Genomic DNA, 27,713 nt, shown 5'->3' with positions numbered 1-27,713 from the left:
TGCATTTCATCCTGGCCAGTCAGCGATTGTCTGCTGTTTTTGAATCATAAAGCCATTCAGTCCATGTTGGCCTTGCTTCCAAATGCTGAGTGATACATTACAAGCAGGAGGAAGTTTAAGACATTTCCTACTCCTGCTCCTCAAGGGTTTGGCTAAAGTCTAATTCTTTGCAGTGAGAGTCCAAGTAATTATTTCTCCATAGTGGTTGGTTTTATCAGGCCACACTCTGAAGCTTCTTCTCTTTCAAGCCGACTCTCCTGCCATCTTTCTGTCTGCCCTTCAGGTACAAGGCCATTGTGAACCCGATGGACATCCAGACATCCAGCGCCGTCTTCTGGACTTGTCTGAAAGCCGTGTCCATCTGGCTGCTGTCCGTCCTGCTGGCCGTCCCTGAAGCCATTTTCTCACAAGTGATTTCCATGCAGGTACAACAAAAACTGCATTTATCCTTTCAGCTTTCCTTCCTAAAACGTAGCTTTTCCAAGATGTTTTGGGTGTTTCTGGTTCTTATTCCAGCACAATGAAAACCAAAGGAGTCATTGACAAAATTCCAGGAAATTTTGGCCCATTTGGGTTTGTTACCTCAGTGATCCAACCTGAGAAATTCAACAGACATGGAAGAGACAGAAGATCCCTGTAGAATAAACAGAACTGGGTATTTAACTGCTTTGATTTAGGACCTGAGATGGCAGTCATGGTTTTATAGATACTTTACACCCAAAAATGCTTCTGTGACTTTCTTTCACATTACATTGTGCAGATCTGAATGGTCCAAGTTTCTGATGAGGTCTGAACAGCAGTGGCTCAGTGAGGTACAATCCCACCTGCCTCTGCCTGTTGAAGTTTAAATGATGTTTCTGCTCTAAAGTGCAGCTTTCATTTGTTTCACCGTTTTTATTTTCTGAATTTCAAATGCTCCATGCTGTGAATCCAAAGCGCTCTGGTCTCATCTGAGCTGCATGTTGAAGCATGGAGCTCCTCAAAGCCAGAAGAATGGAACAATCCAAGAATAATACGGACAAACAGCACAGTCTGTTTCAATGGCCACCTTTACTAAAACACAAATGTTTTGTATGATTTTCTTTATGTGGAGAAGAAGCTGCCCTCCTGACTACACCCATAACGGCCCCCGCCCCCTCACAGCGCTTTTACAGGCATCCAGGGGACATTAATGTGAGGAACATCAAACCCAGAGCTGGAAATATTTAGGAGGATGATGGAGACACCAGCAGACATTGTTTCATGAGTCGTTGCTTTGATTTGCCCATAATATCAAAATGTTTTGATGTCTTTAAACTGCTTGCAATTGTCTCAGTGGGGTTTCTCATCAAACACTCGTTTTCTTCTCTCCTTTATAGTCTATTAATAAGTGACATCTGTCTCTGGTTCCCTCCAGGTTTATGATGGTCTCAGTCGGTTGGCTCCTCTTCATCACGTTCTCCTCGTGTTTCTCGCCTCCTCAGGGTCACAGGGACAACATGAACGTCACCTTCGTGAACTGTGTGCCCTACCCGCTGTCCAATCAGATGCATCCCAAAATCCACTCTGTGATGATCTTCCTGGTTTACTTCCTGATCCCTCTGACCATCATCTCAGTGTATTACTACCACATTGCCCGCACGCTGATCAAGAGTGCCTACAACATGCCAGGGGAAGTCAGTGAACACACCAAGAGACAGGTACGCTTCTGCAGCTTTCAGAATGAGACGGTTCACTAAGCGGTAATGTGCAAGTTACGTTTCCTTTTTATGAGGTGATATTAAACCAAACCCTGAGTTACCTGGTTTGGCTGAAGGTCATATTAGTGACACACAAAAAGCTTAAGGAACTCCTACAAGTCAGGCAGAGCCCTGGAAACTCCTGCAAGGTCCCAATCTGCTGGGGAGGGAAACAGAGGCCAGAGCAACATGGACGCCGTTATCCTCAGGGCTGGGATTGTTGCCTCAGTATGAACATGAGACGATATGAGTCATTGTGATGGCAGACCGGTCTTTGTTAAAGAGTTAGGGTTAACCAACGTGAGTCAGTTTGGTTTAAGCTGGAAGTTTCTGCAAACTTGACATCAGAACATGGAGTATAAGCAACTTGTGTGAGGTCAGAGGTGAACTTTGAGCCTGATGGAGAACTTCAGCTCTCTGATCTCACTCTACTGCAGGACTTGGTACCGGCCGACACCGTCAAAGGTACCAAAAGCTTCTGCAATGACCCTGGTGGTCCAAACTGGTCAACAGGAAGACGAACAAATCAACCTGAACATCTCAGCCGGATGTCCTCCATCACACGCTGCATTGATACAGTAATTTATGCAAAATTAATTTATGCAGCACCTGAACATCCATTTAATTTGGCCAACATTTTTATATTGCAAATAATTTTTTATTAGTCTGTTTCAATATTTAAATTGTCTGAATCAAGAATCAATACCAATGGAAATAAAAACTTAATATTTCCCAGTTTGTGGAATAAATCTGTGGTTTCTTGGCTGGGAGAAGTCGTCCATGTTCAGGATCCAACATCATCTCTGGTTTACACACCAAGGGCATGAATTATTGATGGCAACCTGACTGAGTGCTTTCAAGGTGCAAAAAGACCTTCAAGTGAAGTTTGTACAAATAACTGAGGTCAACCAGAAACGGTTCGGCCTCCTAGTGTCATCGCTGTCACTCGCAGTGACAGACGGCGCTCGCTCCTTTAATGTTCCTCATATCCGGTTAGTTTAGGTGCAAAAACCTGAATGTAGCACAACCTAATATCTGAAAAGATTCATTTAGTTAACTTGAAATAACTTAAAATAAACGATCTGTCGACATACAGGATCATTTGATCAAACTGCAAAGTTTTCCGTCTAACGGGGGAAGACTCGGTCCTCAGCGTTTTTCACCCAGAGCTCCCTCAAAGGGCCGTAGTAAACATTGGGTCTGCAGGGGAGGCTATAGGGAGGCAGCGTGTCAGTCAGACTGAGTGATCACTTTTCACAATCTTGATCTTCACAGCTGGAGGACAGAAGGAGGAGCTGAGTTATTAACAGGCCCACGGCTGCAGAACACATCGGGTATCATAAATCAGAGGCGGCCGGGTCACTGCGACGCCTCCAGAGGAAAATATGACAAGAATCAATGTTCATGGCAAATCTGACAGAGTCTCTGCTTTAATGGCAGGAATTCAACTGGAAGCTCAGAGAAAACAGACGGCGGCTCAGAAATGCTTTGTTATGATGTTTAAAAGACTCCAGTGGGAAGAGGCTGCAGGACAGAACCAGAACCAGAACCAGAACCAGAACCCATTTGAATCATGTCAAATGGGAAACATCTCAAAGTCCCAACAGATGAGCTGGAGGGGGAACCTGGGAAAAGCTCTGCTGGGCCGTTTCAGCTGTTTTTACCCAAAAGCTGATCCATGAAGAGAAACAGCAGAGTCAGCGATAAACGATGATTAGATGAACACGTCGATGTCGACAGACGTTTCTTCTTCAGCTTCAGGAATAAAAAATAACTTGATTTAGTTAAATAGCAGGACTCAGTCAAAACCAGATGTTCAGGTAGCAAGCTAAATATTTAGCTTATAAAGTTAATATTTAAGTATTTAGTTTGCAGATATTTTCAGGTAATTCACAAACTCACTTGATGATAAGAGGAAATGGACTACCAAATTAAAAGCTGGGTTTTGAGAACCTCTTTATGAACTGGTGAGACTGAACCACTTCATGTCACCTGAAACGTAGAACGACACATGTATGTCTTCATAAAGTAAACATGAAGAGGCCGGAGATATTTATGGTTATTATTATTTTACATCCTGCGTCTTCCACCCAGCAGGCGGGTGAATTTCTCAGTTCCGGTCGGACAGCAGATCCAGTCTGACTTTTCTGCAGGATGTGGGAGTAAATCAGCTTCCATTGGCTGCGATGATGGTGATGATGATGATGATGAAATATTGCAGGGGAAGATGCAAAGCGACACGGCAGGTTGAGCTGCTGCCTTCCAGCCCAGAGGAGGGATGAAAAACTTGTATCGATTTTCAGCCCCATCGAACAGCGAACCATGTAGAACAGAAGAGATGATGTTGGACTTTAGGAGAATCTAAAATCTCTAATGCTGACAAAACGTGAAGAGAAAAACTGAAAACTAAATGTGTCTTTACAGCAAGAAGCACCAGAATTAGTTGTAAAGATTTATTGCGTTGCTTCGAGGCTCTGTCATCTTAATGAGTTCATCAGATGGACTGCTGACCTGTCCAGGGTTTTAACCTGCAGAGACGTTACTGAGGTAGATGAAGATAATCTCAGAATACAGCAGGGATTTTTTCACTTGGATCAGATAAGATAGGACAGAAAGGTGCAAGCCCAATGAAAGTTATTCTGTGTGAAATCTTCTTTAGACATCTTTTATATCAGTGGCTTTAAATTTTGCAGCAGATTTTGAGCAAAGGCACATTTGGGGGTAAGAAGGTCAAAGGTTTGAATCCCAGTTTGGGTCTTTCTGCATGTTCTCCTGTGCAGACTTGGGTTCTCTCATGTCACTGAGGTCAGTCAGATGCTCCATGTTGTATTTGTATATTTGTAGCTTTTTGAACATTTTCAATCTTCTCCGCTGTCCTGATCTCTGTTAGACTCACACCTGTGTGTTCTGCTGCTTGGCCTCATCTGTTTGCATCCTTGTAGGATCAATTCATTAAGTTCAATACAGACATTTTAAGTAGGGCATTAAAAAAATAATTGATTCACAGATGACAAACAAAGTGATGGACGATAAAGCTGCTTGGTCCTCTTGGTTGATTGGTTGAGTTTTGCTTCCATAAAATGATCTGACGGGACGCAGGAAAAGATATTATAGTCATAATTTTATGGCAAAGTAATAAAACAACTGAACTTTGGACTTTAAATTAAAAATGTGACTTTTTAAAAAATGAAACAGTGACATCTGCTTGTCGTTTGTCATTTTGGATGAATGACAAAGTCGTTTTTCTTGGGTTCAAAAAATGACAATCTGATGGGACTTTTAGCCGTGTTCCAGTTGTGCTAAAAGGAGTTAGCCTGTCAGCCAAGCTATGCTAATTTAAATTAGCATCTCAGTAATAAACATGCTGCAGCAGCACAGACATCGCTAACGCTAGCGTCCACAGTTTAAGAAGCTCCATGAATGATCAGGACAACAACACTTTGCACCATCTGATGGACGGAGAACCTGAAAACAATCCATATATTTTTGTTTAGCTCCTGGGTTTATTGGTTGGTCTTTGAATTGAAAATGTTGCTTATTTTGTTGATATATAGTTTTCGATCAAAATGTAATTGTTTGCAATTAGTTACATAACTTTCAGTTAACAAGATTATAATTTTCATTGAGTTATCACCAATTTAAACACACTGAGGATTAGGAGTTTAGTTGTTCCTGTGGAAATGTGTGTGTGTGTGTGTGTGTGTGTGTGTGTGTGTGTGTGTGATTCGTTGCATTTCTGATCTTTGGGGACATAATGAGCTCTGCTCTCAGATAAAGCAGCAGCCTTGTTGGGTATTGAAGCAGCCGTATGCGGCCAACGCAGCAATGGCCTGGTGACCCTGTGAGATGTGCAGATTTGAGACGAGCTTTTCCCATTTAGGAAAGCTCTGATGGAATCGCTGCCCCATGAGAAGCTGCAGACGGGTTTAACAGTAATGAGATGAATTACATGACAAACACAATGTGCTCCGACACGGCGACTCAGAGGGAGGAGGAAATGGAGGACAGTGATTTAACGCAGCAGATTGAATCTGCCTGCTGTCACCAGGATTATTAACTTCACAGTAAAAGTCACTGATTTGGGTGACATGGACAACACTGTCAATATGAGTGGGACTAAAATGCTTTTTAAAAATTCTTCAGTTCAGTTTCTTTCTTAGATGTTAGAAGTAAGAAACGTGCGACACGAATAAACTTGATGAAATGACTCTCACCTCTTTCTGCACCACAGTTTGATTTCCTGACACTTTATTTTGGGCCACGACTCTTAACATAATTAAAAAACAAAATTACCCAAAACCTCTTGTCTCAAAACCAGATTGCTAATCCCAAATTAGCTGCTTTACAGTCCTTGATGGTTTACAAATAACTACATCTACTGCAAATATATGGTGACACAAACATGTTTCCCTCCTTTTCTCAAATGAGGAATCACTTTACAATCTAATAGCAAATCACAAACGATTATGTCTCGGAAAATTCAACACAGATGGGAGAATCACATTGTACTGACTGTGACTGGGCTGACCGCTGGAGTCTGCAGCGCCACCATTTGGCTAAAAGAGGAGAAACACTTTGAGCTGTGTGAGTGAAAGCAAAACAACATTCCTAAAAAAAACCATGCAGCTGTTTTACGAGTAGGAAGGTCAACGACCTGGTGAGGCCATCAAACAGCCATGATCTGAAACCTCTGAACAACCCAACAGTTAGCATATAGAGAAGGTGGGGCCTAAAACATAAGGAATCAAGGTGTTGAAATGGTCCAGTCAAAGTCCAGATCTCAACCTGACTGAAATGAGTTATTTCTGCTAAGCAAACTTCTGCATATTTCAAATAAGTTAAAATATGTAAAACTTTTAAGATAACAGAAAATCTCGTTCCAGTTTACAACAGTTTTGCAAATGTAACAGAAAATACAGAATATTGATAACAAGGACATAAAAATATCCAGTTAATGTCGTTTGTTTTATGGTGTGTGAGACTCTAATCCTCCCCTCAGGTAATAAACAACATTTAATGGATGAAGCCTTCCACGTTTTAACGCTCATATTAAAGTGAAAAATCGAAATAAAAACTGCTGTGATTGAATTTGTGCTGTGTGGAGAGCCACGCTGCCTGACAGCACATCTCCACCCCTCAGGTGTCCTTCAGGACAGAAACACTGACGGCACAGAGAATGACATCAGTGAGTCGCATCAATCCTCCGTCTGATGAAAAGACTTCAGACAACTTCGCCTTCATCACCGACGCCTTCAAGCTGCAGCAGACAGCTTACGACTGAATATTTATTCAGTATTGATTGTCAGCAATATTCGTAATTAGTTACTAACTGCTGATTACAGTTTCAAAAGTAATTAGTTACTTTAATAATTATTTACAGCTTTAAGGCAGTTATCCACACTGACCTGATGGACGTAAACTTGCAAAACGAATCTCTAAAAATAAGAATATTTCTCGCTAAGATATCTGGCATTGAACAAATAGAAATGATTTTGCTAATTCTAACCGACTTAAAAGAACAGAAGTATTAACTTCATAAGGGCAGAAAATAATCTGTGTTTTTATATTCTGGTTTCAGCGTCTTTGAAATGTGTAAATAATTACATGTTAGTTAGAATAAACATCATGTCAATGAAAAGGCAGGGGCCAAAGACTGAACCCTGAGGTACTCCACAGATCAGAAACAGTCGTGTTATTTAATCTGAACAGAATCAAAAGTGTTTCTTCACAGATGTTGGGGGAACCAACTGAGCTCAGAGCCAGAGCTGTGAGACAATTTAAAAAATAACTTCCAAGACGTAACTTCAGGTGAATTAATTTCACTTTCAGAAAGTTTTTTTGGTGTTCTCGGTTTGCCCTAACCTCGTGTATTTGCATAATAAACCTTGGCAGAGAGGAAACGCATTCTGTGGGAAGCATAATTGGTGTTTCAGAGCGTAAGTAGGTGGATGCTTTAAGTTTGGCTCATTATGAAACCGTTTGGAAACTGACTCATCTTCATTACCTGCAGCAGCAGCAGGCGGCTGTCCTGTTGTGATTCCACAGATTCTTGGAGGGCTGAGCGATTCTGACTGACAGCCAACAGAAAATAAAGAAGAGGAAGATGTGCTGCAGGTGACGGAGGTGAATGTTTACAAAGGAACAGGAATGATGGAGATGTGAGACAGAGAGACGGAGATGAAGGCAACGCATGAGGAGAGAGAGAGATGGAGAGACGACAGGCAGAGACAGAAATACCATAAAGGAAGGAGGCTGAGATGATCAGCATAATGTTTTTACTTAAAGGCACAACTTTATAATTACTCAGCTGTTTGCTTTAGAAACAGATTTAAAAAATGAGTTTTAAACTTACTGTAAAACTGTGATTTGCTCTTTTTTTTAAATCAAAGAAAACAATCCTGCAGTTCAACACCTGAATCAGAGAAAGTTTTAAACATCACCAGACGTTTTCATTACAACCTGGACTGGAAATGATTCTTTTTATCAACCAAGAGGAAAACATCAAGTAAAACAAGAAAACTGAAAATGAACCAAAACAGTTCAGACCTTCTGACTTTAATGACAACAAACAGAAACAAGTGGAAACATGGAAGGTAATGGATGATTGAATGAATGAATGAATGGATGGATGGATGGACAAATGAATGAATGAATGAATGGATGGATGGATGGATGGATGGATAGATGGAGGAATGAATGAATGAATGAATGAATGAATGAATGGATGGATGGATGGATGGATGGATGGATGAACAAATGAATGAATGAATGAATGAATGGATGGATGGATGGATGGACAAATGAATGAATGAATGAATGAATGAATGAATGGATGGATGGATGGATGGAGGAATGAATGAATGAATGAATGAATGAATGAATGGATGGATGGATGAACAAATGAATGAATGAATGGATGGATGGATGGATGGATGGATGGATGGATGGATGGATGAACAAATGAATGAATGAATGAATGAATGAATGGATGGATGGATGGATGGATGGACAAATGAATGAATGAATGAATGGATGAATGAATGGATGGATGGATGAACAAATGAATGAATGAATGGATGGATGGATGGATGGATGAACAAATGAATGAATGAATGAATGAATGGATGGATCGATGGATGGATGGACAAATGAATGAATGAATGAATGGATGGATGGATGGACAAATGAATGAATGGATGGATGGACAAATGAATGAATGAATGAATGGATGAACGAACGAATGAATGAATGAATGAATGGACAAATGAATGAATGAATGAATGAATGGATGGATGAACGAATGAATGAATGAATGGACAAATGAATGAATGAATGGACAAATGAATGAATGAATGAATGGACGAATGAATGAATGGACAAATGAATGAATGAATGAAATCTATCAGTCTTGGCTTGTTTTTAACTATTTTTTCAAATTAATTTGTAAACTGTTTTCAGTAAAATGTTGTTTCTAATCATTTCCTGTTTTTATGTTCAGGTCTTCAGATCCCAGTTTCCATTTCTGCTCCTCAGGGTCCCAAAATCCTCCATGTTTTAGAAGTGAGGCCACCTAGAGGCTAAACTCATGATTGCATTTCATTTTTCTGTTCAGTCTTTATATAAAACACATTTTCACAAAACCTAACAAATCTGGAGTTAATCTGAGATTAAACATGTAAATAATAAACAACCTGCAGACGTTTTATTTCTTGTAGTTACGTCACTCAGAGAGCGAACCTGTCAGACTGATTCTGTCGGTCATAGAAACCCAGCATGCTTTCAGGACCCGCTCCTCTTTGTGCGCGTTCGGATGAATGACGGATGGAAGTCGTGTTCCTGAATGCTTGATGGGAAACTTCCACCTGCTTCCTGGAACTAAAAGCTGTGTTTCACCTGCAAACCCAGATGTTGCTCTGCTGTGTAACAACCTGAGGACATACTTTCTCTGAATTTCAGCATAGAGAATCCAAGAATAAGAAATGACAACTTCATGGATCAGCGCATCCAGCAGTGGCCTGGAGATGAACCATGGAGCCTCTAATGGGATCAGGCAGCCTGTAATTCCCGGGCGGCTCTGCAGACTTCTGCCTCAGAGACAGCGATGGCTCTTCGCTCTGCCTCGGGGGAAATCTCTTGATAATAACTTTCCTCCTATTATTACTACAGAGATATGAATCCATTCATGAGGGAGGCAGTAACATTCTGGCCCGGATCCCCGGTGGGTCACCAAATACCAAGAGACGGTCTCCAGGGAACAAACCACGTTAAATTAGTTTCTAATTAGACGCTTCAGACAGGTCATGAATTTATAAAAACAGTAAAAAGATGCTGGGTAGGTTGTAAATGTAATTTCACATTTTGTTACATTAAAACAATAACCAATATTAAGGAATTATTTACTGATAATCCTGTGTTACTGAAGCTACTTGAAAACATTGGTGCTAGAAGTTAGACCAAAACCTCCTGGTGAGACTTTGTGTTTTTGTGTTTTGAGGTTGGATTATGCTAGAGTTTCTATTTACTCAGTTATTGACCTTCTGAGGTCAGTTGGATTTTATTTAGGGGTAAAAAAGTAAAGGGGTCTGGATAGAAATGCAGGCCACACCTGTTGGAGTTTTATTTTTTTGTGCTTTAAAATAATGAATAACTTTTTGTAGCTAATTCACATAAATCCTAATAAAATGCCAAATGGAAAACGGGCTGTGAATTTCCATGTTTTTCCGTTTTCTTGTAAGAATATCTGGGTGATTAAACCAAACAGATGTTGATCATCTAATTATGATTTATTGGTAATTTCTATTGAGTGTTTTCTACACTTGAGTTTAGATTTAAATCATTTCAAAACCAAATCATTTCATTATATCCTGATAAAGTGAAGTGAAAGTTAAAGCTGGAATGATGAAGGTTTCCCTTTGAAGTTACATTTTTGTACAGCAATAAAAGGCGATAAACAAATGCAGATGTAATAAATAAAGTTTCTCCCAGCTTGCCGGTCTCTGAGAAACTCAGGAAGGAAAGCAGCAGAAAGTGTCCCGAAGCTCTGAGAGGATCCTCACCTCCTCATCAGCAGAGTTTTGCTTCAACTCAACATTTTTTTTACATAAATTATGATTTACTTCCTGAAAGGGACAGGGCCGATGAGGAGAACTAACAGCTGCTGCTGAATGTATTTAATTACAGCATATTTAGTGAGAAAAATCCACTCCAGCTAAAGCTAATCCTGTGTTCAGTTGGCTCCAGTAATCCTCTTACAGCGCGTAAATGACTTTGTGATCATGTTGGTTCAGGTGAGCCACCAGAGACTCGGATCAGAACAAACAGGTGAGAACCTGACAGACTCAACATCTGAACTCTGATTGGCTGTGGATTTGCTTACATCACATCGTCTTGGTTCAGTTGGAGATTTTAGAAAAAGACGGAGGATTCATGATACTAGAAATGTTCAGTGAATCAAAATAATTTTAAGATATTCAGTTTTGTTGTTGTCCAAATGATTGGAGGAAGTCAAAGGTATGACACTGAGCCAAAGCGCAGCAGTCAGACCAGGTCCTATCATGGTTCTGCTCACGTAACGTCGGATTTTAAAGAAGAATTCATCACTTCAAAGGATGTTTGCCTCCAGAATCCACATTCAGCAGAAGGAAGCTGTTCCTCTGGGTTCTCATGTTCCTCCTGAAGCCTGAAGTTCACAGGGAAATGCTGTGAGAAAACACAGCTGACATGTTTTGCATGTCCACATGCACAGACGTCTGACTGGCATGAAGTCTGTTGGATGACTGAAGGCGGCTTCTTTCATGCCGAGTCCTCTCAAAGGGCTGCGATGTCAGCCTGACTCCTCTGGATCTGAAACTGTCCGTTTCTGTTTATTAGTTTCATCATCGGACGTTCAGAGCCGCGTTCTGTTCATCGATCCTGCAGGGACTCCTGGAAGGGAGTTGTTTATATTCTTTCATCAGAAAAGTGATTTCTTTCTAAGTGTTCCAGCCTTTCTTAGATTTTATTTTCTTCTGTCTTCCTTTCTCTCTGAACGCTGTGTTTGAGGATTGTTGTTTCCTGACTGGTGCGTCTCAGTCCATGGTGATGTCATCTCAGCTGCACAGACTTTGTGGTTCCTTGGTTGTGAGAGTTAAAGCTGTGGTTAAAAATAATTTGTCAAACATCTGAGCAGAGGTGTGCGTCTGCTCTTTCAGATGGAGACGAGGAAGCGCCTGGCCAAGATCGTGCTGGTTTTCGTGGGCCTGTTCGCCTTGTGCTGGTTCCCCAACCACGTGCTCTACATGTACCGCTCCTTCCACTACCACCAGATGGATCTGTCGCTGGCCCACCTCGTCATCACGCTGGTGGCCAGAGTCCTCAGCTTCTCCTCCTCCTGCGTCAACCCGTTCGCCCTCTACCTGCTCAGCGAGAGCTTCCGCCGGCACTTCAACAGGTCAGAGGCATGGCAGCGTCACGAAGCAGCTTCAGACGGACCCGATGCACATAACTCACATTTTCCATGTTTCTGTACTTCTGTTTGGGTCTCTGCTTATAAAAACAGCCTAAACACTTAGAAAAAAACATCCAGCAGTTCTTTGGCAATAAGTCAATTGGTGTCTGGAAAACTTTCTGACTGTGATGTCACAAATCAACAGGAAGTGTTACCTAGCAACCCCAGCAAAGCCCATCCTGTTACCTTGCAAGACAAGCTGAGCTCCAGCACGTTTGGTCAGCTGGTTTTACTGTTGTATGTGTTGTACAATGGCTGCTGGAAAAGACAAGTGTTTTGTTGTTGATTTGGCATCCAGAAGCCAGTTGCTCTATTCTTGTTGGTTGTGCAGGAGGCTACACTTCTGCTTTTCAAAGATGTGCGGTTGTATAACTGTGCGTCTGTTTTCAGCCATTTTCATTTGCGAGTGTAAACACTGAGTTGGGGGCGTGGCCAGCAGCTGCTTAATTGGATTTAAGGTGACAGAGTCCTGAAACAGTTCATTCTGAACAGAGTTCACAGTAGGAAGAACTGAGGAGACTGAAAACTCCTGATTCAAGAATGATTATAAATGCAATGATCATGTTTCACACAGATTATAGATCTATCCCAACTTGTTCAGGACGAGGCTGATCATTTCCTGCTCTGCCACATCCTCAAAGCTGCTTTGTTGGACTCAGACCTGGTTACTATGGAGATCACTGGAGTGCAGGTGACTCCTTGTCATGTCCAATTACCCAAAGTGATGACTTGAGTTTTGTGATCTGGTGCAAACCCCAGTCATCAAAAGATGTCTGTTTAAAACCAGTCAGTCCTGAAAATGCGACCTCGAGTCCAGACATTTATCTAAATTTAACAAAGATGTGTGCACTGTGGTCAGCAACAAGAAGGTTGTTAGGTTCAAATGTTCATCAGTTAGCACTAAGGGGTGCAAAGTGTGCCAAAAAACCCTGCACCATCAGACCACCACCTGCCCATTCTCTGACAAATTTCAGGCTGTTCATGAAAATGTCAGTAGATCTTCAGCTTCTGAAATATCCAGTCAACAGACTTTTATTAACAACCACGACACGTTCAAAGTCCGTTAAACAGCCTTTCTTCCAGGTTCTGATGCCCGATTTGAATTTCAGCAGCTTCTCCACCATTCGAAGACCTAAATCTGTGATTGGATGGGAAAGCGCCCGATGATTGTATTTCACACCTTTTTTTTTCCCTCAGGATCAATATTTGAAGTCTCTAATCAACGTTCTGCTCCACATGCATTCAGATTGATTCAACCATTATTATGTTACGGTGGGTCACCATCCAGAGCAGTGCTGCTGAAAGCATGCTGCATTAGCTGTGCGTGGTTTTCTACCTACACATCGTAAATCCGCCCGACATGTTGGCAGCAGCAGGTGAAAACAGCCTCAGCTCTGTCTCCGATAGGCTCAATGTTCTCCATGCACACACCAACTTAAATCGTAATTTTCAGACTAATCAAAAGTTTTCAGAAGGCTGAATATTTGTGAAATTCGGAGCATTCAAGGCGAGGACCAGAAGGCCGGTGCCTCATTTTTCTTAGTGAATCGACTCCCTCACATGGGAAATGAAGTAATCATGGCCCAGTCTTCCTCTAAAGCTTCCTCTGAGTGCTCCCGCTAACGCCACACATCCTGACTGTTATTATTTCGTTTCCTGCTGTGCGACTGCTGCTGAAAGCCACTGTGACCTGAGGACAGACGCTACGTTATGTTTTAGATGCAGAACATCACGGAAAATTAAGATGATCCCTGATCACAAGCAGAACAAAGTTCAGATTCTACACCTGAGAATTTATGTAAGATTCAAGTCTTTTAAATATCCGTTTAACTTCATCCTGTGGAGAAAGAAGTTAAGGTAAACATCTCAAAACTTTTCTGTTTTCATAAAAATATCACTACATAACTATTGTACAAGTTTTTCCATTGATAAAAAACCCAAACTCAGAGCCGTGTTCCTCCAACATGGCTGACATTTGACCCATTTAGGATTTGTTTGATCTCTCGTCTTAATTTCTGCATTGCTTTTTTCTTTGGTATTTTCAGTCAAACTATCTTGTTTTCTAACAGTGTTGTTTTATTTTGTCTCTGCATGTTTGACAAAAAGTTATTGGGGCGAAAACAGAGAGAAGGTGAGGAAAGGAAACTGCACTTCATCAATAACAGTTTTCACCCCTTCAAAATAAAAGCATGAACATAAATGTGTAGTTGAAGAATTTTTTCAGTCAATAACCAAACAATTACAGCCAAGTAAGTTTTGAATCTATCTGGAAAAATTAATTGTGAACTATTAAAAGTTAGCAGAAGACATAGCTGATAAATTAGCTCTGCTTTTAGCGCATTAGCTTGCCCACCACTGCCATCATACATGCAAAATCAACAAATAGGAATTAAAAATAATCTTTCATTCATTCTCAAGAGTTAATACAGAAACTTTACTTCAGAGGTGAAACGTATCTCTGGCTCTGGACACCAGGTTGACCGACTGTTGTTCTTCCTCCCCAGCCAGCTGCGGTGTGGTCGAGGTCCCCGTCCTGAACGCCAGCCCAGCTACATGCACAGCACCTCTCACATCCACCTCACATCCATCAAGAAGACCACGCCCACCGCCGTCATTGTGGCTCCGGCAGCAAACGGGAACTCCACCACTCAGGAAGTGGCTCTGTGAAGTTTCCAGGATCCTCTGCAGAGAGACGATAATCATGTTTGAGAGGAACTCTGGGAAAAAACCCAGAAAAAAAAAAAAAAAACTTCTCACATGTTGCACCAGCTGGATGATTCACAGCATCAGTATAAATCATGACCATCATAAACAACCCAAACAAGAAGTGCCTCTTTGGAACAAAAAAGAGCAGAAACATCCTGAGAATGTGCTACAACGCTCCACATTTCAGAACAACTGAGGCTGTAGAAACAGGCATCAACACGTCCAGTCTGAAGCTTTGGAGACGGTTCGTCTGGTAAAAACTTCAGGCAGTGGTTGCACAGACATGCAACCACTGCATGTCTATGAATGCAGAGGTTCATAGACATCCAAAGGTGTTGGGTAGAGTGGTTGAATCTGGAAACATCTGCAAACTCCTGTTATCTTTGGAGGTATGAAGGCAGTTTTTCTGTTCAGCTCAACGGGACGCTTTGCAACCCAAAACTGAAAATTAAACTGCATGTGGCTCTGCTAGGCAGGCACTGTGCAGATAAACAGGCACTATTCTACCAGGTGGTGCTCAGGTAATGAAGTCAGTACCGAGACAGTTTGGTTATGTATGTGGTACCTGCAGGAGAAGAGTCGCTACCAGACCTCTCCCTTCGTTTAATGTGCAGAATGGACTCGCATTTCAAGTAAAATGTTGTAAAAAAGGAAAAATAATTTGGTCTTTTATTGAACGTCACTCACAGTGAAAACCAGACCTATAATTAGAGTTTGAGTGTGGAAAACATCTCAATTTGACAACATACTGTTTTAACAAAATCACTTTTGCATCTCTGGCTGTCATCATAAACTCCTCCAGTAAAATAAATGTGAGTGAAACATTTTTATTCGTAGCTGTTTAAAGTTGATGAAGTGTCTGAAAGCTTCTAATTACAAATCTACAAATTTATGTTTCCTTGATGTACAAAGATGATGTGACAGAGAAACCAAAAACACCATCAAGCGAAACTGAAAAGACAAAATAAACATGCCATCCAAGTCAGAAAGGTTTGTGCCGACCTGTGTTCCTCTTATCACCGTGGAGAGGGAGGAGACGGAACGGCAGGTAGAAACATCACCAACTCTGACTGGAGTCTCAACGTTTCCCTAAAAACCATTAGGTGCCATAACAAGTGGTCGTTTTGGAGGAAAGCCAGAAAAATCTTAGCTTATTTCATCCTACCATCACAAACGTAGTCATTGTGATGGTAGATTGTTATTCTACTGGGACTTTAACTGCAAATGTTGCTTTGCTCAGATCAGACTAAGAGTTTCTGGTGTGTGATAAAGATGAATCACTTCATGTCTCCTGAGTAAGGTAGAGGATCTGTGATGCTGAGGTGAACCAGGACATCGACACAAAAAATGGATCCTCGTTGGATCTAAACCATGTGGCCAGATCATCATAGGAATGCTTCACCAAATTAGCCTTCTTCTTCTATGGTTATCTCATCTAAAGCCTGCAGAAGAGCTGAAATAGAAGGTTTCCATGGGAACCAGGACTCAGAGACTGACTGCTGTTTAATTACTGCGCCGGTGGCAAAAAGGAGCAGTGCAAAGTGTTAACAGCAATAACTGATGATTTTGTTTAAAAGCTATTTATTCTCATGTTATTTTCCACAATTAAAGGCTGGATTTAGAGAAAAACAATTATATTTTAATGGTTTACTAACAGGTGGTCAATATTCAATTATTGAGAAAAAAAAAAAAAACAATTCTTCATGGTGCCACAATTATCAGAACATCTTGATAATGTTGTCTGAACTTTGGAGGTTTAAATGATTTAATTATTTTAAAAATAAAATGATCAATATGTGAGTTTGATAAGAACACAGTGGTTTCCCTAAAACCAGCAAACATCGTTAGTGTTGAAAAGAAAAACCTCTGCAGGCTCAGAAAGTGATTATTTGGAATTAATTAACCGAAAGTGAGCTGAACACAATCCCCGTTTTCCCTCTGCAGCCTGTAATTAGTGTCTAATTGCATTACAGGAATGCTTTTTTATTAAAGAGCTGTGAAGTAAACAATTTCAGAAATGAGGACTCGGTCAAACTGTGTTTAATTAAATGGGATGATATACCTCCAGGAGTCACGTTTGGAGTTTTCAGCTCATCCTGCTGCTGGTATTTATGTCCATCTGGTTGCTGCGGGTTGGGCGGTTACCGGCCCAGCATGCCCTGCTTCCTGTGGGCTTTAAAGACGCTGACAGACGGAGAGGAAAGCGATGCCTTGTGGGGAGATTCCTGCTGATTGCCTGGACTAACAGAACCCAGTGGTCACCATCATCATCATCATCATCATCATCATCGCCATCATCATCGCTTTGTGTTGGTGCTTCAGCCTCAACTCAGAGGGGATGATCTGTGCTTTATTTTTATGAAAATATCCACAATTTGCTCTTCTTTACGCCATGTTCTGATATTTTCCCTTCTTTCAAATGCTTGATGTGTTTTTTATGTATTTCGCATGCTTCTTGTTTTTCTGCTTTGTTCTGTAATAAATGTCCCTGTGCAGGCAAGTGATCACACACCGTTTGGTCTCTGCTTGATGGAAATCGCTGAATAAAGGTTTAGTCCGTGAAAGTGCTGGTTGTTACTTCCAGCTTCTTTAAAAACAGTAATGCTGGTGGAGCTGAAAGAACAGAAATTATCCCAAAAAGCCCAAAGACTTTGTTCTGATCAAAAGCAGAGAAAATATTCGGTGAAAATCCAGTTATTTTCACTCCGATTATTACCAGCAGTTCAGGCTGTAAAAGTCAAAGCGTCTCAAATCAAACCGTTTGGGGCTGAAAAGTCAATGCAGCTTGATTTTATGTTTTGGTTTTTAGTTGCTTGACAGCTTATCGATTTGCTGTTTGAGCTTCTGAGTTTCTCAGTGTATTATTGAAGGATGAATAGATCGGACATCCCTCCGACTGCCACAGGCATGCCTGAAGAGAAGCCAGCAGATTTATGATTCTGATTTATAACTGAGAAATACATGGAGGACTTTCAAATTTGTTGCCATTTCTGAACTTTGCAAAACCTATGAATTCTGTGAATTAATGGGAAGTGAAAATCCTCTCCTCTCGGTTTCATTTGTCGTTTCTTATGCATCAGTTCACTGCAGAAATAATCTTAGGGGTCCAAAAAAGTTTCTGGCACAAAGTCAGTGACTCCTGTCTGTCCATCCTCTTCTTACATCCTGTCATCAGTCCATAACTGAAGACTGAGCCACCATCTTCAAGTTGAGAACTAAGACCTCAGACATCGTCCTGCTCAGTGGCGCAACTGCACATTATTCAGGTGGATGCAAAAACATATATCGTCGCCCCCCGCCCCGAGGGAAGGAACGTCAGGGTGAAGGAGCGACGCTCACCCCCCCCCGTGGCTAATCAATCACGCGACGCTGCGTGAAGTGTAAAAATCGCTACATATAAAAATCGTTAAATATAAGAACATTGAGGTTCCCAGAACTGAATGGCTTCCTCTCCACGACGACTCCGAGTCAAGAAGAACTGAAATTACTGCTGCAGTCCAGCCTGAACTGGAGATGAGTTCATACAAATAATCCAAACTATTTTTGCCGTTGTTGTCCAGAACAAAATCATCTAAAGTTACTCATTTAAATTGAAGCAGATTAATGTCTCGTGAGTCCAGCTGAAGGACTTTTACATGAGTGTTGCTCCCTCTAAGCATCTGCATCATCTCACTAGGTTAAAAATATTCTGCTGAATCAAACCGTTAACTTCCTCTGCTCTCTGGCCTTAAGATCTGCTCTGTTCACTTTTGGCACGGAGGAGAAACTTCTTTGTCCACTGTGGTCATGGTTGCTGCACAGTCAAAGATATGGCTTGAATAACAATTAAAGTCACATCCTGGCGGCTGCGTTGATGGATATATCTGCCATCAGAGGGGTTAATAACACGGCCCTGCAGGGAAAACATTACCTCTGTGCTCAGCTGAATTTCAAACCTGAAGGACCCTTAACATTTTGTCATTCAGTCCCGTCTACGTGACTTTAGAGTAAGATTTATCCGGCTGTGATGAAACACTGACGTTTGTTCTACTTCACATTAAGTTTAATGTAAATGTTGCATCAGTTCAAGGTAACAGCTGAACAGTCCCAACATCAGGAAGCTTACATCGTTGTGTTGATGATTATCAAACACTAATAACTGCTTATTGCTCACTGAGTCAGAAGAGGTTATGAAAGTGATGCTGACATCAGAATATTACAAAACAATTTGACACATATATATTTTCTACAACTGAGCAGAAAGCAGCTGCCATCAGTAGCTTTGGTTAGTTATGCTTCATCAACAGCAAGATTTTAAAACCGTCAGAACCTGAGAAACGACAAACAGGACATGGATGGTGGAGCTCCTGTCTGCAGCTCTACAGCTTCTTACAGAAGAAACGGCTTTTATGTGGGATCCTGGTCTTTTAGTCATGATTCATATTCATGCTGCATGAGAAAATGTGAGGTTTATAATGTAGTCAGTCTACAAACAAGTGCAGTTTGGTTCCAGATTTGGTGTGTTGGAGGTTTGGGGTCTGAGGCTGTGCTGCCTACATGGTACAGAGACCTCAGGGGAGGAAAGGGAGATGGGAACGTTGGATTAGATTTGCTGTTGGTCTAAAACAACAAGAAGCTTTAGAGATGAGCCCTCATATACTGGAGGAGGTTCATTCTGGTCAGTGCGAAGGAAGCATCATAATCTGAAGCATAAAAAAATATATTTTCAGCAACGCCACACTTTATCTCATCACATGCAGCTGGGTGTTGATATTTTACTGAGATGAGTTAAAGTCACGTCTCATCTGCTCAGCTGTTAACAAAGAGACAAGAACTCAAATGTGATCATTTACTTCTAAACATGTTTATGTTAATCACCAAAACTTTAATCGTTTCTGAAATGTCTTAAAGAAATGATTTTCTTTTAAAAGCAGCCAGGAAACAACAACCCAGACAAAAACTGTAATGAAGTGAAATGAAGGGGTAGTTCAAAGTAATCAAGCATCCGCATGGAGAGATGAAAATGGCATCAATGAGGGGTGAAGAGAAGATGATTACAGTAATTAAGACAAGCAATTATAAAGACAGAAACAGTAAAAAACAGCAGAGAAGATGGATCTATGTAGGAGAGCAGATCTCCTCCAGTCGGCGTTTAAACAGTGAGGGGAGCTGCTGCTGCACCTTTCTAAACTAATGTCTGGTCCAGGTGGATTCCTGAGAGCTTTGAAAACAATACGGCTCCATCTGACTGGACTGAAGCCTCCACAGAAGGAGATAAATCCACATTTAATCCCTGAGATTATTTCATTTCTAACAGCGAAGACAGAATAAAGAATCAGCTTTTCTCTGGTGACAAATATACCACACTGGCCACTCAAACACAGCACATGCAGACGGCTGCAGAACCCAAGCAACAAATATCTTACATGAAATGTGGTCATTTATTTCTTGAGTTTAGTTTATTTTTTTCTAGATGTCTGTTCCGTCTGCTCCTCGGTTTGTTTTCTCTCCTTCTCTCCCTCAGTCTGCCTTCGGCTCTCTACTCACAGCTGCACCTGGTTTCTAATCCATTCTCTGGTAATCTGGCTCCCAGTATTTAACATCTTCTTCTTCACTTCTTCTGGATGATTTCTTTGGTTATTCATGTTCCCTGTCTCCTCTGATGCTGCTGCCTTCTCGTCCTGTTCCCTGTGTTTTCCTTCCTGTGGCTATTAGGTGTTCCTTACGCCTTGTAGTCACCAACTTCCTGCCTCTAAATTGGGTTCAGATAATTAAAACCTGACAAATTCTTCACTAACAATCTCAGTTTTAATATTTTATTCCTTTAGAGCTCCCCTCTACTCATACGTTCATTTGTGTATTTTCTAATAATTTAATTAGTAAAATACTATGATTTCTCAAAACACAAACTGGGAACAGAAGTTTGGATATACTCTGACTTTAATTCAAACGACATAAATCAAAGTTATACACACACCACTGCAGACACCTTGTTTTGATTTACCTCATCATCATCATCATCAATAAGTTTCTGGCTGATCAACGTTTTTGGGAAGGTTTCCTGCACAGCATCATTTTCCTTCAGAACAGGCAGTTTGGGTCAGATGGGTAAAACCTGAACACACGATAAAACAGGTTTGTTAAGCTTTGGGAATGTTCTGACCTCAGCTCTGTTGACCATTATGGGTTCTACTAATTGTCCCATAGGCTGGTCAAATGTCCAGCTGGCCTGACGCCAGATTCCTGTTGATGCTGCTGACGGTGAGTGATCAGGGTCCAAATTCCTCTCTCTGTTCGACCTCATTTCTCAAGTCTGTGACCTTTGACCTCTCCAGACAGGAAATTATTGTTTCCTAAAGCTAATCTTCCAGCTCCTGAATGAACCCATCATGCCTCACTTTGCAACATAAACCATGTCTGAGATGAATCCTGTCATTCTGCCAGTCAACATGACAGCAGATTTCACAGAGATGACTTTATGTTGGTTATTATTCCTGCTGTGGCAGAACGATTGGATACGGGATAAAAATAAAAACGACGTTTCCATCCAGCAAAATGAAACTGAGCGTTTGGTTTTCTCCAGGCGTAGCACTGAGTCCTGATGCACATGTTGGGTTTCACATGAACAGAGAGAATTACTGAGATGGAAACTTTACGAATCAAACTATAGCTGCTGTAATCAATTTAAAGAGGAGCGGCTGTTACCTACAACCAGAGCACCAAAACGTCAAAACCTCTGATTTCATACAGAACCTGATATTGATTGTGATCAATAAGTCCATACATTTGATTAGCAACACCTGGATGCTACTTTCCAGAGCTTCATCTGTCTGAGGCTTTATCAGTACAGAAAAAATACCTGGAGATTTAAAAAAAAAACTTAAGATTAATTAAGTTTTGTGATCTTTGGAGCTTTTCTCAATTTTTTTATGTGAATAACTGGTTATAAATTAATGTGATAATCTAATTAATTAAAAAAGGACTTTACTAATGAATAACAGTGTCTGATTATTATCCAACTTTGTGAAACTAATGAAATATTTACACATCATCATGTTTACCTCCAAGGAGTTTCCACTAATATATCATTTTTATAAAGTTCATTGAAAAAACTAATTAAAAACTAATTTTTCTGTACTGTAGGTGAACGGCATCTCGGAGATATTTTATGTATATATTTATGTTATTTAAATTTAAATTGCTCTTAGTCTTCAACATAAAAACATAAATAAAAACTTTTTGACCTCAACAAGAGAGAAAATTAATTACAAAGTAAAGATTTTATAAAGCGTGAAGTGCTCTGTAAATACCCACAAATAACCAATCAATTGTATTGATTGTATTAATGCATATTAAGCTGAATGTGATGTTTTGAACTAATAAAATAAGTAAAATTGCTAGTATTTGTTGATTTTAGCATTTTGTTGGTGGTCATGGTACCTTACTTTTATTTTTTAGTTTATTTCAAACATTTTCTCTCATTGAGGCCCATGAGCTTATTTACAAGAGAGAACTGTTTTGATAAAATAAAAAAAAAATTACATATGCAGTAAATAAGAGATTTGACCCAATTAAATAAGACAACCAGCACCAGCATAAAGAAATGAAAACAGAACAAAGAACCAACCTGTGGCTGACCTGCAGCAGCTGACAGAGCTCATCAGAGAGCAACGAACCGACTGAGGAGGCCGACTGGATTACAGCCACAATATGCAAAGCAGCATCAGAAATACAAGAAAATGAGACAGAAGATGGAATGAAGAGACTGAAGATAAACAGAAGTGAAGGATGGATGGAGATGAAGTGAGTGAGAGTTGAGAGGTTTTGAATATTTTTCCCATTTCTGATATTAATCTGCAACCTTTGCAACCTGAAGAGCCATTTTGCTTAAAAAAAGAGGAGAAAAAGACATTTTATAAATTTAGATACTTCAGAATTTTTTTCTAATCTTCAAAGAATTACAATTCTATCTAAATTTTTAGGATTTAAAAATAAATATAGAACTAAAATCTTGCAAAAAGAGGATTGATAGTTGTTTTTGTGGGATGGAAAATGATGTAAAATAAAAAAGCAAATTGACTTAAAAAACAAGTGATAAGAAAACCGATCTGAAAGCATATTACTGGTTCTTTAAGTGTTAAATTTTAAATATTCTGCTGTACCTCTGCCGTGAATCAACTGATTTTTTATTTTCCTTTATGTAGCGTCTTAACCAGCTGATCCGATGCCATTGTCTCCTCCGCTGTTAAAAACTCTGGTAGACCAAAGAAAAAAACAAGCAGAAAATGTGAATCTGATGAATGAAATCAGCATAAAAGCTCATCAGTGGGTGGGGAACTATTTCCTGCCGAGGATTCAGCCTGATCAGATCAGATTGTGCATCAAATGAAGGATTTAAGAGTCACTGGTTTGAACACAGTTTTCATTACTCGCCTGGAAAAAAGACGTCAGAAGCTTTTATGGAGCTGAATGAATCATAAATCACCTGATCAGCGTCTGAACAGACGATCTGCTCCGTCTTCACCGCTCTTCAGGTCCAAACAGCTTTACGACGCGATTCCTCTTCGTTTTGTCTCCATTATGTCACATTATGCATCACATGAGAGCAGACAGAAAAAGATATTAACCAACAATGTGAGGAAAGCTGTGAATCTGTCCTGAAACAGACCAATGTAACTGGAACTGTAAACGGCACAGATACAAAAACAGATCAAAAACGAATACGGAAACATCTTAGTAACAATATTTAAGACAGGAAAATAACTGAATATGGAAAGACAAATTTAACACAAAAAAACCACAAGGAAATGATGAAAACATAAACATCCAAGGTTTGCAACACATGCTGCTGTTTCCACTTCATTCAGAAAAGTTTGACTTTATTCTGTAGAGAAAAAGACAATCAGATACAAAAAACACTTTTTTACGCAACTGGTCCAAATATTACTTTGTAAAAGAATATCCGTCTGTTTTTCAGTCTCAATGTTTCTGACACCAACATCTGAACCGACAGCAGTGAAGCTTTAAATCAAACAGTTTGCAACCAAACTTTACATTATGAGTAAAACTTTCATCCACCTCCATGTGAAGCTGCGTTATGAATATATGTGTGAATCTCTGCTCTTTTGGTAAAAATTCAAAGTGTTTAATTGCATGCTTTGAGCAGGAAAGGCAGATTCAAGGTGATTTATTTTTACAAAGAAAAAGTCAAAAAAATGAACAAGCTTCAGGAATTTCAGCGAGCGAGACGAGAAAATCAAACTGCTGAATGAAAAGGTGATTTAACCGATCTAACAAAACCAATAGCACAGGAGGAAATAAATTAATCATTACTTTATTGCCTGTGAGAAAGTCAACAATGTTGAGCATCCTGCCTCGGAATAAAAAATAAAGCTTGGTCCGTAACTCGGATTCATTCAGGCAGCTTCACTCAGAGGAACATTTCTGCAGCCAGAGCAAAAATGACAAAGAGGAGGAGAGTCTGTGCTCCCTGAGCCGTGAACAGTCAGATGGACAGATTTACTGAATGTTGCCAGTTTATTTATTTCTGGTCCCTGAATGCAGAAGGACCAATGAATCGACGATTATTGTCAGAATCAGAGAAAGAATCAGCAGCGTCAGCAAAATGAAAAGAAGGAACGCAAAGAAGAGCTGAGTTCATTTCAAACCTGTTAGAAAAAAGAAATGCTTATCCTCTTCATCATCATCATCATCATCATCATCATCATCATCATCATCATCCTGGCTGCCGGCCTCCTCCTCTATATTCCAGTTTTATATCCAGATCTGTCCAGATTTACGTTAAGTCAAATAAAATGACCAAATCACATAAATTAGTTCTTTTTATTCATTTTTTCCCCTCAATATTCAACCAGCACCAATAGGGGAGAAGATGAGCCATTTTCACATTTAGGATGATTACATCAAGGTGATCTTAGTTTGGTTGTTAAATTTTGTATCTGAAACTTCCAGGAAACTGCAGAACAGCTGAAACACTGATTTCCTTTAAATCTAAACTAAAAACTGTTTAGATTTGCTTTTAAACCATAAATGAAACACTGAGCAACATATCTGATGTGTATCACTGATTTTGGTGACGGCACTCATCAAAATGTAATGTTTGTTACTGGTTTTCTTTATTTTTGACTGCATGGAGTTTTTATGACTTTTTACTTATGATGTAAAGCTTATAGTTGATGCTACTTTGAGCCCTAAACCACCCTCCACTCCCAAACACACACACACACACACTATCCTTACTGTGCTTCGCTCACCTCCTCCAACCTTAAATTAAAGTAACTCTTTCCCATCTTGGACTTTCTCTTTGTTCTGCACAATTCACCAATAATATCCAATATTTTTTTTCTTGTTACAAATTACAGCTAAACTATTTAGCAGAAAAACAGAAACTGAATGTTTTTATTGGGTCTTGGGAGGCGAACATTAACATCTGGAGAGAAAGCAGCAGAACTGAATCCTTGGCAAGTTGAGACTCCATGAGACGGCAAATGGCTCAACTTAGCCCAAAACCAACATTTAGACTTTATTTGAGCCCATAGTTAAAATGATACACTTTAATCTTCAGTTTATGACCTCATGTTGTAACTTATAATTGATATAAAAATGAAACTTAAAAATATATTTTATGGTTTAAACACAATACGTATAAAACTTATGACAGATTAAATTCACTAAGAGTGAAAAACGTTTTAAGAAATAAAATCTTACAACTTCACCAATGTGGCTAAGTTTGTATTTATTTACCACTCGTCACTTAAACATATTTTTGATTTATTTCGTCTTTCTATAGTTAGCTATAATCCTAACTAGCTGTAGTTAGCCATAATGCTAACTATAGAAAATTATAGTTTCTATAGTGGTTTGTATGCTGCATTTCCACCCAGGCATTTGTTTTTTTATCCTAACAAAACTAAACCATTGGATTAATGTAAATGTTTCTTCTATTATAAGGAAGCTTTTTGGTAAATTACTTCTGTGTTTCTTTCAAACTCACCGCTATTTGTCCTTTACATGCTAATGCCGCAGCAGGTGGGCGGGGCCAGGCAGCACTTCCTGTTTACATCAGCGCTGATGTCACTGACTGCATCACTGGGTACAACCACAAGGAGGGTTTTCCTTTTGTGTTGTATTGTTTATTATCTTTAAAGTAACATTTCAAGTTGTCCTGTATTAAACGTTTTTGTTTGCAAACCTTCAGTTGTGTATTTGAGTTAGTAAATCAGATTAATAACCTTATTCCTGTTTCGCTGTTTGGATTTGTTGTTTGGTTTGACCTTTTCTAACGGTACAGTCTGATAAGATTAGTTTCAAATTCTGTAAAAAATACATTAAAAGTTTGGGCAGTGATGACGTCAAAGAGTAAAATAAAAACCTACCAGGATTGAGAATCTGCTGACTACATGACGTCACACCGACCCAGAGACGTAGCACCAATCAAACATATTTTTACTCAAGTAAAAGTAAAAAGTATCCATCCAAGAAATTTCGCAAGAGTAACAAAGTATATACTAAAAATCCACTCAAGTACTGAGTAACTGATAAATTATCAATCATTTAACATTTAAAAATTACATCATCAGATGGACCAACATGTAAAGTTAAGTGGAATTTTTGGTATTTTAAGTACAAAAAATGACAATAATTTATATTAGTAACAAATTATAACAAAATCAGGCTACGTATTGTTTTTCAAAATTATTTCCTTTCAATATAAAAAAGTTTGAAACTTTCACAAAAACTGCAGGTGTGAGTCTGTGTGATGTCTCTTTGGTTAGAAATCCAGAAATTTTACTCAAGTAAAAAGAGTGATACTTCATCATAGAAATACTAAAAGTAAAAAGTACAGCACAGTAAAAATACTCCTAAAAGTATTTTTTTCAAAAAGTTACTCAAGTAAATGTAACTGGCTGCTAATAAACTCTGCACTTGTGTGACAGGCTTCTAAAAGTGATGTCTTTGTCCTAACTTGGTCACATGATATATATATATATATAATTTCTTAGAAACAAGACCAGGGGTTGCTCAACTTGTCAGGTACATGAAGCCTGAGACCAGGATAGATTAACGATTAAAGTACTGGTCTCTGCTTCCAAGAAAAGCTCTTGGTTTCCTGATACAGATCAGCGTGGAGCCCAGTGGGCTTCCTGCCGGGTCTGTGTTCTGCCTCCGCTTCAGACGCAGAGCTGGACCGACTGCAGAGCCCGTGTGGTGATGTTGGAAGACAAACATTTGTATCACCACAGGACTAAATGAGCCCACAAAGGTCCGACTCGTTTGTCTGGTCACCGAGGCTCAGACTGGCCTTTTCAGCCGCCTAATTAAACTGATTAAGAGTCAAAGGGTGCTAATGAGAGTGACAGAGCGCCTCTGCAGCAGAGCGGGTCCGAGTGTGTGTCTGGTGCCATGCACAGTTTGACCGGTTTGGGCTGACAAGGTGTTGCAGGTTAATGCCACACAAACACCAGGATGGTCTCCAGGGCTCTCAGCTCAGGTTGGAGTCAACGCTCCGCATGTTTCCACATCCTCATTACGTTTCTGTTACATGCACACAGTGTTGGCTGATTCTATTAGCTCATTGTAAAAACAGTCTGGGGAGGACGCTGCGTTAAAGATAACACGACCTACATCTGCTGTTTACCACAAGTTTTACTGACTCTTTAACTGTTCAACAAGAACAGCTTCTGTGGTTTAATGATACAACTTTTATCGCCCATTCATGTTGCGTTTAGTAAGAGCCTTAATGGTGACACCCCTCCAGGACCAGACTGTGGAAAAACAGAGAGAAAAGATTCACTCTGACCACT

The 27,713-nt window shown here is 39.9% G+C and overlaps 2 protein-coding genes and 1 long non-coding RNA gene across 8 annotated transcripts in view; 1 reads left to right on the top strand and 2 right to left on the bottom strand.

Moving 5' to 3' along the window:
• The window catches only part of LOC103146778 (gap junction epsilon-1 protein-like), a 43,318-nt gene extending 28,601 nt beyond the window's left edge, over positions 1 to 14,717 (bottom strand). The window contains exon 1 of the mRNA XM_016677889.1: positions 14,643 to 14,717. The gene's annotated coding sequence lies outside the window, so the exon portion shown is untranslated. The remainder of the gene's footprint in view (positions 1 to 14,642) is intronic.
• The window catches only part of nmbr (neuromedin B receptor), a 38,724-nt gene extending 21,254 nt beyond the window's left edge, over positions 1 to 17,470 (top strand). The window contains exons 2-6 of one of the 3 annotated variants that reach the window (XR_001663739.1): positions 284 to 425; positions 1,464 to 1,679; positions 11,909 to 12,147; positions 14,709 to 15,722; positions 15,835 to 17,470. Coding sequence is in view for 2 of the 3 variants with exons in the window: in XM_007564819.2 (XP_007564881.1) it covers positions 284 to 425; positions 1,464 to 1,679; positions 11,909 to 12,147; positions 14,709 to 14,871 (760 nt within the window). In the remaining variant the exon portion in view is untranslated. Of the gene's footprint in view, positions 1 to 283; positions 426 to 1,463; positions 1,680 to 11,908; positions 12,148 to 14,310; positions 14,474 to 14,708 lie in introns of those variants that run through there. The other 2 variants (XM_007564819.2, XM_016677888.1) reach the window with 2 other exon arrangements.
• LOC103146780 (uncharacterized) lies at positions 14,799 to 25,991 on the bottom strand. 4 transcript variants are annotated; one of them, XR_001663741.1, is made up of 4 exons: positions 25,904 to 25,991; positions 23,375 to 24,675; positions 20,894 to 21,004; positions 14,799 to 14,886 (listed from the first exon to the last, which is right to left on the bottom strand). It is a non-coding gene; the product is annotated as an uncharacterized LOC103146780 (long non-coding RNA). The 4 variants fall into 4 exon arrangements; XR_477181.2 differs by having other exon boundaries at positions 23,375 to 23,462; XR_001663742.1 differs by lacking the exon at positions 25,904 to 25,991 and adding an exon at positions 23,052 to 23,143 and having other exon boundaries at positions 23,375 to 24,924.
• Between the last annotated feature and the right edge of the window lie 1,722 nt (positions 25,992 to 27,713).

The sequence above is a fragment of the Poecilia formosa genome, unplaced genomic scaffold (assembly GCF_000485575.1).
Source record: "Poecilia formosa unplaced genomic scaffold, Poecilia_formosa-5.1.2 Scaffold168, whole genome shotgun sequence".
In the NCBI taxonomy this organism is placed as follows: Eukaryota; Metazoa; Chordata; class Actinopteri; order Cyprinodontiformes; family Poeciliidae; genus Poecilia; species Poecilia formosa.
Note: the sequence above shows the minus strand (reverse complement) of the source record. Positions and strands in the feature narration are given on the sequence as shown.